This window comes from Cynara cardunculus (genome assembly GCF_001531365.2).
Source record: "Cynara cardunculus var. scolymus isolate 2C chromosome LG 13, CcrdV1, whole genome shotgun sequence".
NCBI classification, from domain to species: Eukaryota; Viridiplantae; Streptophyta; class Magnoliopsida; order Asterales; family Asteraceae; genus Cynara; species Cynara cardunculus.
Window position 1 is genome coordinate 6686426 of NC_037540.1, and position 15644 is coordinate 6702069.

The window sequence follows — 15644 nt, forward strand, 5'->3', positions numbered from 1 at the left end:
ACATCTTAAGTATCAAAATGAAAGTTTTAAAAATATGTTACTCAAAATATAAATTAAATTAAAATACGTTATATTTTCATGCAATTTTTCTTATAAATATTTACCTGTTACCGATATAAAGAATAATCATCTCTTACATTAATTTAAAAAAAATATATCAAATTTTGATTTAATTTGTGATGTTCAAATGATGGTGTGATTTGCCAGCACATAGACAAGATTTGTTAATACGCTTTAAAGACGGAGAAGCCCGGATCTTTTTTCACACTAAATCCAGGCACAGGGGAGGGAGACAAGCACTTCAAAAATCTTTAGAGAGAGAAAGAGAGATCATAGTTAAGTTTATATCTACATACATATCCATCTGTATCTACATACGCATCCAAGTGTAGTATATATGGGAAACCCTAGGGGATAAAATGGTTGGGTTTAGGACTATTGATGTGTGATTGAGTGCAGATCCGAGTGATGGAGGAGGTAACCGGAGATGGTGCTATGATAGGAATGAGGGATAAGACGGAGATGTTGTATGGTGGTGACCACAGTGGCGGCAATGCACGGCCTCCGATGGGTGAGACGACGGCGTTTATGATGTCGGGATCTTTCAAGGAAGGAGTAGGAGGGGGGAGGGGTTCAGGTACAGGTAGTCGTAGGAGGTTTTCGGTGAGGCCTAGCTTAGACGCGGACGAGTTTATGAATCTGCTACACGGGTCGGATCCGGTGAAGCTGGAGCTTAATCGGTTGGAAAATGAAGTTAGAGGTGCTAATGCGGATTGATCCCATGAACTGATTAATTAATCTCTGTGGTTTGAGATTTTGGTTGTTTTTGACTGGATTTCATTTGACCTTTTGCAGATAAGGATCGAGAATTGAGTGAAGCACAAGCGGAGATCAAGGCGCTCAGACTATCTGAACGCTTGAGGGAGAAAGCTGTTGAAGAGGTTATACTTCCTTTAAACCTTACGTTGATTATGTTTTTATATGAATTATCATCTTCATTGGGAATGTTGACTTTTATTTACTCGATGCACCTGAAAATTTTGAACTTGAATGCTTATTTGATATCTGGTAGAGTGCCTTGTTTTAAACCCTAGCTGTGCTAACCTGTCACTGAAATTAGCTTTGACGATGTCAATGGGTCTTTTGTTCTATCTTTAATCCCTCTAAACAAGATGTGTCTTGTGTACAATGATAGTTGTAAGTTGGATGTTGAATTATTTTTGATGTAATTAATTCCAATATACTTTGAACCAGCGGATCCTTCTCGTTTGTACCTGATATGTATGTAAGGTACATGTGTTTTTTATGTTAATGCCGTGTATTGAGCAAAAGCATGCAATGTCATTGACGTTGGTACTCAATGTTTGCCATTTCTTCTATGAATTAGTCAGACAGAGAACATGCTCTTGTCATGTTCGCTTTTCTAGTTTTGTATTAGTTTTGCTGATTTAGATATAGGGTGTTTCTTCGAATATGGCAACTTCCGTAAATCATTTCCTTTTCTGAGGTCGTGACAACTGTGATATGCGATGGCATAGTTTCACACATATGGCTTATAAACCAGTTATTCGTTTTTCAGTTCTCTTTTCTCTATCTGGACGTTGTCTTTCCGTTATAGTTGCTGATGAGGAGTCTTTTGGCTCCTTGTCAGTTAACTTCTGTGCAAGATAACAATTCCTTGTTACACACATTTTTTCCTTTTGAATTTATAAATTCGGTTTGGATGTTGTTTTCCTTAGATGGTACTGCTACTTCATCACTGATATTTTGTTTGCTTCCAAGATTTTAATAAAAATTAAGAATCTGGTACTCTGGTCGTCCCACCAGGCTTTGTAGCTCATATTGCACTTCTTGCACTTGTTGGTATTACCTTGGGAAAGAAACCAATTTCTGGCACTTGATGGTCATTGGTCAAAATCAACCTTTCAGTGTGTAGATAAATGTGTATAAACCAATCATAATAAATTAAAAGTTGCTCCTGCTACCCAGCCGAGAGCCTTAAAAAATGACAGACAGTTTTTTATGGATCTGTTCCAGGGAGTACCCTCAAAAAAAGGAACCTTTGCTCTCAAATTGGAGAAGGATATGGTCCTTGGGTTCCTTTTATTGGAACTATGTTCCTATTTATTTTTGTACACTCCGTCTCGAAGAGTAACTAGGACCAATTTAGTCAGATTTTCATGGTCATATGTTGGATGACTTCTTATGTGTGTGCCCTTTTGGACTTGTGTTTTCCAATTTTCACCAACAAAATTTCGGCGATGATATGATAGAAATTCCCAGACAATTTTGCACCCGTTGTTGAACTTCCATCTGTTAATTATGCTTCTTTTACTTGTGGAAAATTCTACAAGTTTATAGTTGATGGGCTACGCTATTGCAACATAAGTTATTCCTTGTGTAAATTTCAATTACCTCGTAAGGGATTTACATGTTTGTTGACTTTTCCATTTTGTCCACTTCTCATCTGTTGCATGTTTTCTTAAAGCGGTGTCTATAGTTAGGGTTAATTTTGACACGGTTTTCTCTTGCTTTTGTTTCCTCATTTTAGCTAACTGAAGAATTATCAAAGGTGGATGAGAAGCTGAAGTTGACAGAATCTCTTCTAGAAAGCAAAGTATTGACTGAAGCATTTCTATCCTCACACTGCTTCTACATTCTTTTCATCATACCATCAGATATGACAGGATGCACTTTTTGGTTGTGTAGAATCTTGAGATCAAGAAAATCAATGATGAGAAGAAAGCATCTATGGCCGCTCAATTTGCAGCAGAAGCCACTCTGCGAAGAGTTCATGCTGCTCAAAAAGATGACGATATGCCACCAATTGAAGCCATCCTTGCACCATTGGAAGCTGAGCTCAAACTTGCTCGACAAGAGGTGTGTGTTCTTACTTTTGGCGAGATAGCTGATGTGTATTGATGATGACTTATCTTTCTGTAGTTTAGATATTTCACCTGCCTTTTTTGGCTTTCAGATTGCAAAGCTACAGGATGACAACAAAGCATTAGATAGATTGACCAAATCAAAGGAGGCTGCTTTACTTGAAGCTGAGAGGACTGTTCAGGTTGCCTTGGCAAAGGCTTCTATGGTGGATGATCTCCAGAACAAGAACCAGGAATTGATGAAGCAGATAGAAATTTGCCAGGTATGGCAGTTTTGATACCTTCTCTTTGCAAGTTCATGTAGGCGTTTAATTGGTAACAAGAACTTTTCTGAATACATATCCACATGTTCCATGGTAATTGTTTATCAGGAGGAAAATAAAATTATGGATAAAATGCATCGCCAAAAGGTTGCTGAGGTTGAAAAGCTTACCCAAACTGTACGTGAGCTTGAAGAAGCTGTCCTTGCTGGTGGTGCTGCGGCTAATGCAGTGAGGGATTACCAACGGAAAGTTCAAGAGATGAATGTAAGACACATTGCAATTCTATCCTCATAGTTGACTAATGTTACACATATCCATGTGATATTCTTTAGTCATCATAACGAATTTGTTGATTTTCAACATGTAGGAGGAACGAAAAACTCTGGACAGAGAGCTAGCTCGTGCAAAAGTTACAGCAAATAGAGTGGCAACAGTGGTAGCTAACGAATGGAAAGATGCTAATGATAAAGTGATGCCAGTAAAACAGTGGCTTGAGGAAAGAAGGTTCTTGCAGGTATAACTTATTTGTTGGCTTTGGATATGGAACAGTATTCCAACACTTTCTTTTCCTTAAAAGTTTTATTCATTTTCTTTTTCAATTCTTGACTTACCTATTTCTAGGTATGACTATAGTAGTACTCTTCTGTCAACAGGGTGAGATGCAACACTTGCGGGATAAGCTAGCTATAACCGAGCGTGCGGCAAGATCTGAGGCGCAGTTAAAAGTAGCTTTCTGTTGATAAGCACTTCTGAAATGTTGTCTATACTTTATCATGACTGAGAACCTTTAGTAACTTATTTATATAAATTTATAGGAAAAATATCAACTGCGACTTAGAGTTCTGGAAGACACTTTGAGATCGCCTAACCCCATCAGTCGCAGCGGCTCATCAGATGGAAAAAGCATGAGCAATGGTCCTTCACGCCGCCAGTCTTTAGGTGGAGCTGATAACTTCTCTAAGTTGACCTCCAATGGGTTTTTGCCCAAGAGATCACCATCCTTTCAGATGAGATCTACACTTTCTGCTGGTTCGAGTTCTGTGTTGAGGCATGCAAAAGGTACATCAAAGTCATTTGATGGTGGTACTAGATCACTCGACAGGGGTAAACTTAATTTGAATGGAGGCAGTAGTCCGACTTTTAATTTTGTGCAATCCTGTGAGGGCACTAAGGACATTGAGCCATCTAATAGTTCCTGGAAAGGAAATCCAGATGAAAAACCCAGTGACTTCCCTGGAACCGAAACTGAGGATACCGTACCTGGATTGTTGTATGATTTGCTGCAAAAGGAGGTGATTGCCTTGAGGAAAGCCGGGCATGAGAAGGATCAAAGCCTTAAAGACAAGGATGACGCAATTGAGGTTAATTTTTTCTCTCTTTATTGTTGTTATTTTCTTGACAAAGTTATTGTTCGTTATTTGGATTCTAATATTGCTTTCAGATGCTAGCAAAGAAAGTAGATACACTAACCAAGGCTATGGAAGTCGAGGCAAAAAAGATGAGAAGGGAGGTAGCTGCAATGGAGAAGGAAGTAGCTGCTATGCGTGTTGACAAAGAACAAGACAATAGGGCGAAACGTTTTGGGAACTCTAAGGGTTCTATGAATAGCAATCAGATAAATCCAGCCAGGTATGCTACCCATTATTTTTCTTACATGTATATCTGTAAACTTCTGGATTGCATATATAGATAGGTTATCTTCATATATGATATGAATACTTCATGCTTTACAATAAATAGACAACAACATTGACAATGTAGATGCTTTTCAGACATGAAATCTAGATGTAGGGAACTCCTGCTAGGGTTATGTGATGTCTAGATCATCATCTTTATGTTATACCTGATGGGTAAAAAGTTCATTTTGCATGAATGGTCCTTTAGTTAATTATGAGCAGATTCAAGTTACCTAAGAGGTTAAAAAGTCCAATTGGACATTGGCTTCTTGCTTTAGAGAACAAGTAATTGAAGATCTTTCTTTTTATCTATGTATGCAGGAATGTGGCACGAGGTGGGTTGACAAGGAACACCCAATAACATTACAAAACATGTATTGGGTCGGTCTCTTCTCTTCTTCAACCTTTGTTTTTACTATTTTACCCTTATCGTGGTGGATTTGAATGTGTAACTAGCATACCGATGACTGGTTGTACCTTGAAGATGGAAAAAAGCCAAGAGTTGGATAAAAGAATTAGCTGAAATTGGTATGCTTTCTGACTAACCAACCAAGTGGAGGGACATTGAAGTCAAGCTAACCTTTTTCGCATGTGGTTGTATAGTTAGCTTTGTCGATGCGTTTGCAGTTCTATATTTTGTTATCTGCAGCTTCCTTCCTCAGGTTTGTTAATATTGTTGTCATGATCAGATGAAGAAAGGAAAAAGAGTCTTAATATTCCTATGATTGTGGGTTGTATTCTTACAGTGTTTTTTGATTTATTTAGCAGTTATAAATTTCAAAATTCTGTTGCTTGTTTTCGTCTTTAATTCTTGTGGAATAATTTGGGCAATAGGGAGCGGGTCGCACCTGGGTCCACCGGTCCCAAGTGGTGCTTTCATTAATTGGTCTTGGTCTTAACTGATCAATATTCTGAACCCTTAATCAAACCTAAACCGGAGTGTTAGTTTGGCTCATGAGTCGAATGAGATATAGAGTTGCAATACAGTATGCCTTTCAGCCCTTGGAGGTCCTGGACGTCTTCGAAATTGCTTTTGGACTTGGTGAAATTTCATGATGTGTTACCTAACCAAGGCTATAAGGGACAAATTATTGTATTTGGACAGTGACAAGAGAATTGGAAAATTAGAAACCCTAATACAATATCAAGTTCTCAGTTTAGAAGAAACAGAAGTTGACACTTTTAAGTACTCTTAACAATCAACACTTTTTAAAGCAACAACTTTACTACATAAAAAATAACAAAACAAGTACAATAAATGACATGATTGGTAGAAATTATTCTTTCAATACAATTCACGATCCAAAGAGATTATCCGGTCATCTAATAACCTCTGAATCCCTATATTTAAAATGAAGTAGGCGTGGGTTTTAAAGGGCGGAGGGAGAGGTTGAACGGTGGAGGAGGTCGTAAAATGGGGTGGTTGGGAGATGTATCTCCGATGGTGTCAACAAGGGACGATAGAGACAATGTCTTCGTGAGTGTGTGTATTAAATTTTATTTGGAAAAAATAAAAAGTATGGTAAAAAGGCAAAGTTACCCCCCAAAGTTAACAGGGTCAACAAATTGTTGGTGATTTTAGTGTCATCAAACATTTTAGTGTAATTGTGATTTACTTGAGATTGATTGAGGGGATGAGACAAACATATGTAAGTTAAGAGGTACGGAGTACACACTTATAAATGTTGCTATCACCTTATAAAACAAGGGTTTAAGTTCTAAAAAACTTGGAAATTTGACTAAGTGTTGTATTTTTCAGCTTTCGTGAGCCATTGCTGAAGGTTTGTATAAGGCTGTCACTGAATAGCTTTAGTTGTCGCTGAAAGTCTTCAGCCTTTGCTATTGCTAACAGCTGAAAATTTTCAGCTATCGCTGACAGCCTTCAGCTTGTGTTTTTCAACTTATCGTGCCAGCTTTCAGCAATCACTGAAGAGATAGTTTCCAGAACTTGAGATTCCGTTGTAACTACCTTTGACTTATCCAACCGTTCAATTGCCATTAACTGCCTATAACCGTCGATCTCGCTTATAATTATGTATAAATAAGAATCTGGGTATAATATATCACTTTTCACAACCTTTGGATGACGATGAAAAACTTAAGAATTATCTCAATACGAAATTCGTGAAACCCAAGTCTTATATAGGGTCAAATTATTGTATTCAGAAAGTGTTCATATGCACGATTTTAAGATTATCCATTATTTATATCTCATCCGAAATTACAATCCCTAACACAAATTTCATCAAGGAAAGAGACTCAGAAAGTGCATTTGTACTAACTACATGTAACACAAGGAGGATAGTAATACACATACCTCAAATGTAATTCACTCAAAGTTAAAGTTACTAAAGTAGCGTTTGGTATGCAGACATGATTAGATAAGACTGGACTAGACTGGACAAAAAGATAGGACTGTACAACACTAAACAGAACAAATGTTTGTTTAGTATTTGGTACAACTAGGACTGGACAAGAAAGAACTAGACAAGTTAGCTCCAAATGTTATTTGATGATTTTATATATCATATAATAGTTATAATTAACACATAAAGTAAATAACTGGATAATTTGATCTATAAACATTTTTATATAATTTTCATATACATACATATATAATAGTACCAAATTTGAATGAAGAATATGATATAATTGATGATAGTGTGAAAAAAAAACTCGATTGGTACAAATGATAAATTATGTTTTATTCGGTTTGGAAGATCATTATTGGCGAAAGCACGATGAAGATTATTGCAACAACAATGGTTGTGGAGGTAGAGACATTGGTGATTGGTGGGCGATGGTGGCTGTAGAGGACGTGAAGATGGTGGTGGCAGTCGACAATGGTGGAGGAGGTAGTTGTGAGTGATATGAAGATAGTAGTGGTGGTTGTCGATAGTGGTGGTGGTTATGGTGGAAGTGAAGGTGATACTGGTTATGATGGAGGTGGAGGTGGAGGTGGTGGTGGCCGACAGTACCAATGGTGATGGAGAATGGACGGTGGTGGTTGGTGGCTGACGGTGGTTGTGGATAACATGAAGATGGAAGATAGTAGTAGTAGTAGTAGCTGATGGTGGTCGTCGACGGTGGTGGTGGTGTGTGGTGGAAGTGGTAGCTAACAGTGGTGGTTATGGTGGAGGTGAGGTGGCCCATGAACGATGATGATCGGTGGCTGACGTTGGTTGTGGAGGTGGTAGAAGAGGTTGTTGTAGTAGAGGATAAGGTAGAGGTGGCCAACGGTGGTAGTGGCGATGGACAACGGTGGTCTGTGGCCAACAATAGTTGTGGAGGTGGCGATTGATGGTGCTCGATGGTGGTTGTTGTAGTGGAGCCAGACTTTGCTCTTCGGCAGTCCGTCACTCGAAGCTCCTTTGTCGCGTCGTACTTCCTTTTCTCCTTCTCTTCTTTCTCTCCCTGCCGAGCTTGTTGGAGTGCCATTGCCAAGATCTAGTGTAATTCCTTTTCCCCGGGAGCCAGTCTCACTATCAATAGGAAGATCTTTATTGCTTAGGGCACAATTCCCGCATCAAAATGGCCCTATACTATCCTGGTCGAGTTCGTTTATTCATTTTTAAAGGGCGTGCAAAACCCAAATGGTCTGACATCTGAACCCACACCCGCACCAGCACCAGAAATAAGGTGTTTATGCGAAACCTGAATGCCCCGAAATCTGAAAACCGACTTTTGGGAGAAAAAAATTGGGTTCGGGTTAGGTTTGATTTTTGGTCACCCGATCCATTCAAATAATATATAAATATATTTATTTATCTAATTATCTTCTAAAAATTCTAAAAATTTTAGTTGTTTTTTTTTTCTAATTTCTAAGCATACTATTGATTTATCAATCATTTAAATAGACTGAATTCATCTTCAAAATCGATTGAATATAATATACTTTTGCATTATAATTAACCGAAACCCAACCGACCTCAACCAAAAACCCGACCAACCCGAACTCGAACCAATCCAAAATCCAAAACCTAAAAATTGAGAATTGATTTTCATATCCAAAATCCGATAAGGTTTTTTGATTTTCCCATCCGAACTAGTGATGCACACCCCTATATGGAGGTGGCCAACAGTGTAAGAAAACTCTTTTGTTTCACACCGTCCAAGTCCCGGTCCCAGTCGCAGTCCCACCTCATTCAATTGTTGTCTCTGTCCCATATCACATCAACTTAAGTTTTACCCCTTTCTATCCCGTCCAATCCGATGTATCCAAAGCGGCCTAAAGTATCCAAGTGGCCCGATAATGGCGATATGTGTTTCCGTTCATGAATCCTTCCATCTCACGTTTTCGAGCCACGCCTCTCTCTCTCTCTCTCTCTCTCTCTCTCTCTCTCAACCCTATGGCATCCAATGACGTCCACAGCCACCGCGACGAAGAGAACGGCGGCGCCACCTGTATTGCGACTACCGATACTCAAAACAGCTCTAATCACCGGTCCGATTGCAAAAAATATGAGATAATCGACATCGATATCCGCTCCGAGTTCTCTCATCACGACCGTGACGTCGCCCGTATTAACAACGGTAGCTTCGGTTCTTGCCCTTCATCCGTCATCGAATCCCAACAATGTTATCAGCTGCGTTTCCTTCAACAACCCGACGACTTCTACTTCAATCACCTCAAACCCTCCATCCTCCGCTCCCGCCAAGCAATCAAAACCCTCATCAAAGCCGATCATGTCGATGAGATCTCAATCATCGATAACGCCACCACAGCCGCCGCCATCGTACTCCAGCACGTCAAGTGGTCCTTCTTTGAGTCGAAATTCAACCCTGGCGACACTGCCGTCATGCTCCACTATGCCTACGGTGCCGTCAAGAAGTCCGTCGAGGCTTACGTCACGCGGGCAGGTGGCCATGTAATCGAGGTTAAGATGCCCTTTCCCATAGCTTCAAATGATGAAATAATTACAGCATTTAGAAATGCTTTAGAATTGGGGAAATCTGATAATCGTAAAGTTAGATTGGCTGTCATTGATCACATCACTTCCATGCCCACTGTTGTAATTCCCGTAAAAGAATTGGTAAAGATGTGCAGAGAAGAAGGCGTTGACCACATTTTTGTTGATGCTGCTCATGCCATTGGGTCGATTGAGGTCGATGTGAAAGAAATTGGGGCTGATTTTTACACTAGCAATTTGCACAAATGGTTATTTTGTCCACCTTCTATTGCATTTTTGCACTGTAGGAATCCAGAGGTAGCGAATTTGCACCATCCTGTGGTATCTCATGAATATGGAAATGGCCTAGCTATTGAGAGTTCATGGATCGGCACGAGGGACTACAGCGCACAACTAGTCGTACCCGAAGCTTTAGAGTTTGTAAATAGGTTTGAGGGTGGGCTTGATGGAATAATAAAGTGGAATCACCAAAAGGTTGTGGAAATGGCTGAAATGTTGGTGAAAGCTTGGGGCACTAATCTTGGGTCACCTCCAGAGATGTGTTCGAGTATGGCAATGGTTGGCTTGCCACCTTCTTTGGAGATTACGAGCGATTCTGATGCATTAAAGTTGAGGTCCCATTTGAGGGATTGCTTTAGAGTTGAAGTCCCCATATATTATAGGCAACCTAAGGATGGGGAGGTGAATCCAGTAACAGGGTATGCTAGAATTTCTCATCAAATTTACAACACCTTTGATGATTACTACAGATTCCGGGATGCTGTGAGCAATCTTGTGAATTGTAGGTTCACATGTAAGCTTTTCCAAGATTGAAAGAGGTATTCTTTTCATCTATCTTCAAAGTAACAGGGTTGTTTAGAATGATTTCTCACATCCCTTGTTTCCTTTTTGTACTCTTTTTCCTCAAATTTTATGTGCAATTCAGTACTGCCTCATAAAGGAAATTAACAGCCAACTAATTTATGCTCGTAGACGGTATCAATCAAGGATAAGCAAGTTGAATTGGTTCTTGATTTTCAATGGTGATTAGTTTGTTTAAGGTTTTGTAGTATTTGTGGTGTCGTATAGATTTTACTATCCCTGAGTCCACCGGTCGTAAGTGGTTCTTTCGTTAATCGGTCTTGGTCTTAACCGATGTAGATTTGATTAAGATTCACTGTCCTTAACCAAACCTAAAACAGAGTGCAGTTTTAATTTAACAAACGTGCAACATCATCTCCATCTTCATCATCACCAATGTGATTGTATGATATATCGTTGGTTTTGCAACTCCTTAATACCGGGTCCATTCCCTTCATAAAAAGATGGGTCGTCTAGAGTCTGGATCTGATTTCCAATGGGGATGGCACCACATAAGTTGTTGAATGATAGATTCAAGTAGCTCAGATAGTTGAAGCTTTGAGGAATTCGGCCAGACGACTTGTTCGTTGACAAATCTAGAGATTCCATTTGCTTTAGATTCCTAACCATAATCGGAATTTGTCCTTTTAGAAGGTTTCCAGAAAGATTCAAAATTCTTCAACCCCACAGATTCATCCGGAATTTCTCCAACAATGTTGTTGCTTGAGAGGTCTAAGGATGTAAGAAACAGTACAGCAACTGGATTCCCTTTTCATAGTAGTCAACGGTATCGTCTAAGTCAATCGTGATCATACCACTTAAATTCCAGAAGCAATGAGGGATCATCCCTGTTATGTTATTCCGTTCCAAGTTAAAATTTGAAGATCATTGAGGTAACAAAGCCTGTAAACTTATCTGATTGCAGATTCTAATGGAGATCCGACTCCGACAGAGGATTGGATTGGTTTGGTTTGGTTTGGTTTGGTTTGGTGGAAGATGAAGGAAAGCAGTCGTTTTGATGAAACTCCATTGACTAATTTTGACTTTCATGTAACCGTTACAAATCATTTAAATTCCAAAATATTTCTTTAATTTAATTAACCGTTAGAATCTTTTTCTAAATTAATCGTTAAAAATCAATTAACCTCATTTAATTTCAAATACTTGAGTATAATTGCCTGAGTTTCTTTTTTATAATCTTTTTATAGATTAAATATTTCACTTAGGTCCTGTTTGGTTTACGAGATTGGATTTGCAGAAATTTGGAATTTGATTCCATTCTAATCCCATTTTTGGTATTTCATATGATTGTATGTAATAATGTTTTAAAATATGTTAAAAACATTTGTTTTGTAATAATCAATTAATAAAAATGTAATTTCATTTTTTTTTAATAAATTATTTGTAGAGAATTGAATCCAATTCTATTCCAAATTCAACAAACTCTTGGTGATTTTAGTGTCATCAATCATTTGGTGTAGTTGTGAATTACTAAGAAATCAATTTAGATGATGAGGCAAACATAAATGAGTAAGGGAGTACGGAGTGCATACTCTCAAGGGGGAATCTATGAAGAGTCGAACTTAGTGAAAATCTTGCTAAGTATAAGTTTGGACCAGTGTAATAAGATATTTCGTGTATGTATTTTTCTAGATTATCGCAGTACTGACTCCGTATAAACCGAAGACATTAGAGGCGCAAAATACAATACTTGGAAAGTGATTTCCAAACACGATCTAAAAAAATATCCAAGTTATTTTAGCCACAAAATCTAATTCTCAACATAAACCAAACACGCCAAAGATTCGAAATCTTTTCAAATTAAAATCCAAATCTCTAATTCCTTTAAAACCAAATGCACTCTTGTTGTTATCAAAATACAATATTCGACGTATGTTAGTTGAATCGTTAATTCCGTAAGGATTATCATCTTATTTAATATTATTTAGATCATTTTTTTCAATAAAATGGATGTTAATATCTAAACATTTCTTATTTGAACATATAGAATTTTTATTCAATACTCAATTATATATTTTATATATGTACGGATTCAAATAAGAATGCTAATTATTTAAAAAACAGAAAAAAAATGTCGTTAATGTATAAAATCATATATGATTCACGTACAAAATCATACATGATTCATATATATATATATATATATATATATATATATATATATATAGGGGCTCATTCAAGAAAAAACTGACTAGTTTGTGGTAACCGTGAGATCTAATCTCAACCACAAATCATTATAAATTATGAAATTTATAATTTTGGTAATTTTGAATTGAAATTTTAATGCAAGGACATTTTTAGTATTTTCTCTCCTCTCTCCTCTCTTCTCTCTCCGTCCTTCGTTCACCGTCCTCCGGTGATACCATTGTGATACCTAAAAATATTGACTCTGTTAAACAAAAGACACAGTATGATACCCTAGCATATATAAGATGCATTGTGATACCACTGTGTTACATCTTTGATCGACCACACAAACGACCTCAGTGTGATACCCAAGCACATATATGATGCATTGTGATACCGTTGTGGTATCACCGGAGGACGGTGACCGGATGACAGGGGACGGAGAGAGAAGAGAGGAGAGAGGAGAGTTTTAAAATACCTAAAATGTCCTTGTATTAAAATTTTAATTCAAAATTACCAAAATTATAAATTTCCTAATTTATCTATTGATTTGTGGTTGTGATTGGATCTCACGGTTACCACAAACTAGCTAGTTCTCTGACGGATGCCGAGTCCACCAAATAATAAATTCCAACTAACGACTAATTACAACCAAAATTGTAGTAGTGTAAGTCGGGTCGAATCCACAGAGACTCGATCTAACGTTATACGACTAGCGAATCAAGCACACGATGGAAGCGTAAAAATACTAATAATCACAAAAAAGGGGGGGGGTTTGAATTTGATTAATTACTCTAAAAATGCAATAATATAAACTAAAACAATTGATTAAAATCTCAACATCGATTTAATACCGGTTAAGATGTTAGTGCCTATCATCGATTCCAAAAATGTAAACGGAAAGAACAAGCCCGAATTGGCTTTAATCGTTAACAAGCTCTAACGACCCACATTTTCCATAGATAATCATCGATTAAAACAAGCTCTCTAATCAACCCTTAACCACAAATACGAGTTTAAATAAGCTCTTAAACTCATAGGTGCGACTAGCTTTACCGGACTAGAAAAAGTACCAATTCAAAGCCATAAGCTCACAAGCTCGGCTTATCGAGGCTTAAATTACGAGATTTCAAATATTCAATCCGGAAACCTTATCGAAACCAAATGAATACTATTGTCACTCTATCAAAATCCTAAGACAATTACGTATCTAAGAATTCTGAATAACCATTCCATAAAAGATTTCCAATCAGTTAGCTAAACTAATTAAAAACTCAAATAGGATTAACACTGAGTTCAGAAATCAAGCAAATAAGCTTGTTCAAACACGATTACAATGAAATCTCAAGGCAATAACAAATCAAAACCTAATTAAACCAAATGTTGGAATGAAAAACTTAGCAAAACATAACTAGGTTACTGATTCTAAGGGTTTTAGGATTTACCGTAAGAATCAGTTGATGARAAAGATTGTCGTCTTCTCCATTTTGAAACAGCCCCTGCTATCCGCTTCAGTCTCGCCTCTCATCTCTTCAATCGAACAGCCCCCATGCGTCTCCTTCTCGATTCCGACTGCTTGCTGCTGTTTTCAATTGACAGCCCCTTGCTGTCACTCGGTTTCTTCGTGACAGCTTCAATCGAACCGCCCCCTTCGATAGACTGCAATCGAACAACACTCTTGCTGTCCTTTTCTCTCGGTCTCTCTCGAACCAGCCTCCGTCCCTCTTTACTTTCAATCGACCACTGCTTCCTGTTCGATTTACAGTCTCACCTTCTTGACTGCTTCCTCTCGACCGACTGCCCCTAATCGAAACAGCCTGCCCTCGATAGATTCCCCTCTTTTTGTATTGACAGCCCCTTCTATCTTGTTCCTCTCCACGACCCTCGCTGCCCACGTCGATCATTGCACGATGTCCCTTCTCCATCGCACTTCTCTCGCTGCACACGTCTCTCTCTCTCGCGACTCGCTTCCTGGTTTGGGCAGCAGGTTTGGGCAGCAGCCCAAGCTCCTTCTCGATTTCTTTTGCTGTTTCTTTTGGGCTTAGACTTGGGCTGCTGTTATGGGCCAAACAAAACACAAAATCAAATACATTTTTCTCACCTTTAATAGCCTCATGAGAATAAATATTAACTTAAATAAAAATGGACGTTTTAAGCATCAACTTAACATTAATTGCAAGGTAACTTTGATATAAAAATGTATAAAATTTGCACATATCAAATTCCCCCACACTTARATCATTGTCCGTCCCGGCAATTACTACGAATTAATCATGAGTTGATTTTCAGAGAAATGGCAAAAATACATAGCATTTCACGGAGGTTCGACTAAACCATATTAGCGAAAATTAACACACGAGACAAACCAAAGATGAGAACATGCTAATTTCACAAACACCTCACAAAGGATATATGCAATATAATCGCTCATTCACACAATGGTGTAGGTGTTTTCACTCAAAACATCAATTCACATGTACATACACTACCATAATCTTGAATTAGATCTCGATTCTCCATTGCTAATGGTCAATACTAAGTGTGGATCAAAAGGTCTTTGGTAAGGGTTGTAACTTGGTTAAGGGCCAAGGTAGGGAAATTTTGGTTAAATGACTAAAATTGGACCTTGGAAAGGAAACTACAACTCAAACATGAATCTCGTGTCTTGTCAAAGTGTGATCACAAAATTTTTCGATTTCTTAGCTCTTATTCGCTAAAAACATTATGGAGACAATTGTGTTTCTTCCATTGTTCGGCCTCCATGTATTCATTTTTTTTTTCTCATTCCCACATATGGAACATATATATATATATATTTTTTTTCTTTTTCTTTTTCTCTTTCTCCTTTTTTTTTCTTTTTCTTTTCTCTTTTTCTCGAACCTCTACCGATCATTATATAGGTGTTGAGGATCGTGTAGAAGG

At 38.0% G+C, this 15644-nt stretch overlaps 4 protein-coding genes across 4 annotated transcripts in view; 2 read left to right on the plus strand and 2 right to left on the minus strand.

The window, feature by feature from the left end:
• Window positions 1–364: 364 nt before the first annotated feature.
• Window positions 365–5623, plus strand: LOC112524671 (microtubule-associated protein 70-2-like). The gene is made up of 11 exons (XM_025134605.1): window positions 365–760; window positions 856–941; window positions 2552–2617; window positions 2710–2880; window positions 2978–3148; window positions 3257–3412; window positions 3516–3662; window positions 3802–3873; window positions 3964–4509; window positions 4590–4777; window positions 5146–5623. The coding sequence occupies exons 1-11, from the start codon at window positions 469–471 to the stop codon at window positions 5183–5185; spliced, it is 1935 nt and encodes a 644-aa protein (XP_024990373.1). The 5' UTR covers window positions 365–468; the 3' UTR covers window positions 5186–5623.
• A 1949-nt stretch (window positions 5624–7572) lies between these two features.
• LOC112524362 (MADS-box transcription factor pvg4-like) lies at window positions 7573–8262 on the minus strand. Its single transcript, XM_025134148.1, has one exon. The coding sequence runs from the start codon at window positions 8260–8262 to the stop codon at window positions 7573–7575; it is 690 nt and encodes a 229-aa protein (XP_024989916.1).
• A 779-nt stretch (window positions 8263–9041) lies between these two features.
• On the plus strand, window positions 9042–11555 carry LOC112525541 (probable L-cysteine desulfhydrase, chloroplastic). The gene is made up of 2 exons (XM_025135705.1): window positions 9042–10552; window positions 11500–11555. Exon 1 carries the CDS (start codon window positions 9099–9101, stop codon window positions 10545–10547), a length of 1449 nt encoding a protein of 482 aa, XP_024991473.1. The 5' UTR covers window positions 9042–9098; the 3' UTR covers window positions 10548–10552; window positions 11500–11555.
• Window positions 11556–14254: 2699 nt separating this feature from the next.
• The window catches only part of LOC112524363 (wall-associated receptor kinase 2-like), a 3605-nt gene continuing 2215 nt past the window's right edge, over window positions 14255–15644 (minus strand). The window contains exon 4 of the mRNA XM_025134149.1: window positions 14255–14777. Coding sequence (XP_024989917.1) covers window positions 14255–14777 — 523 coding nt within the window. The remainder of the gene's footprint in view (window positions 14778–15644) is intronic.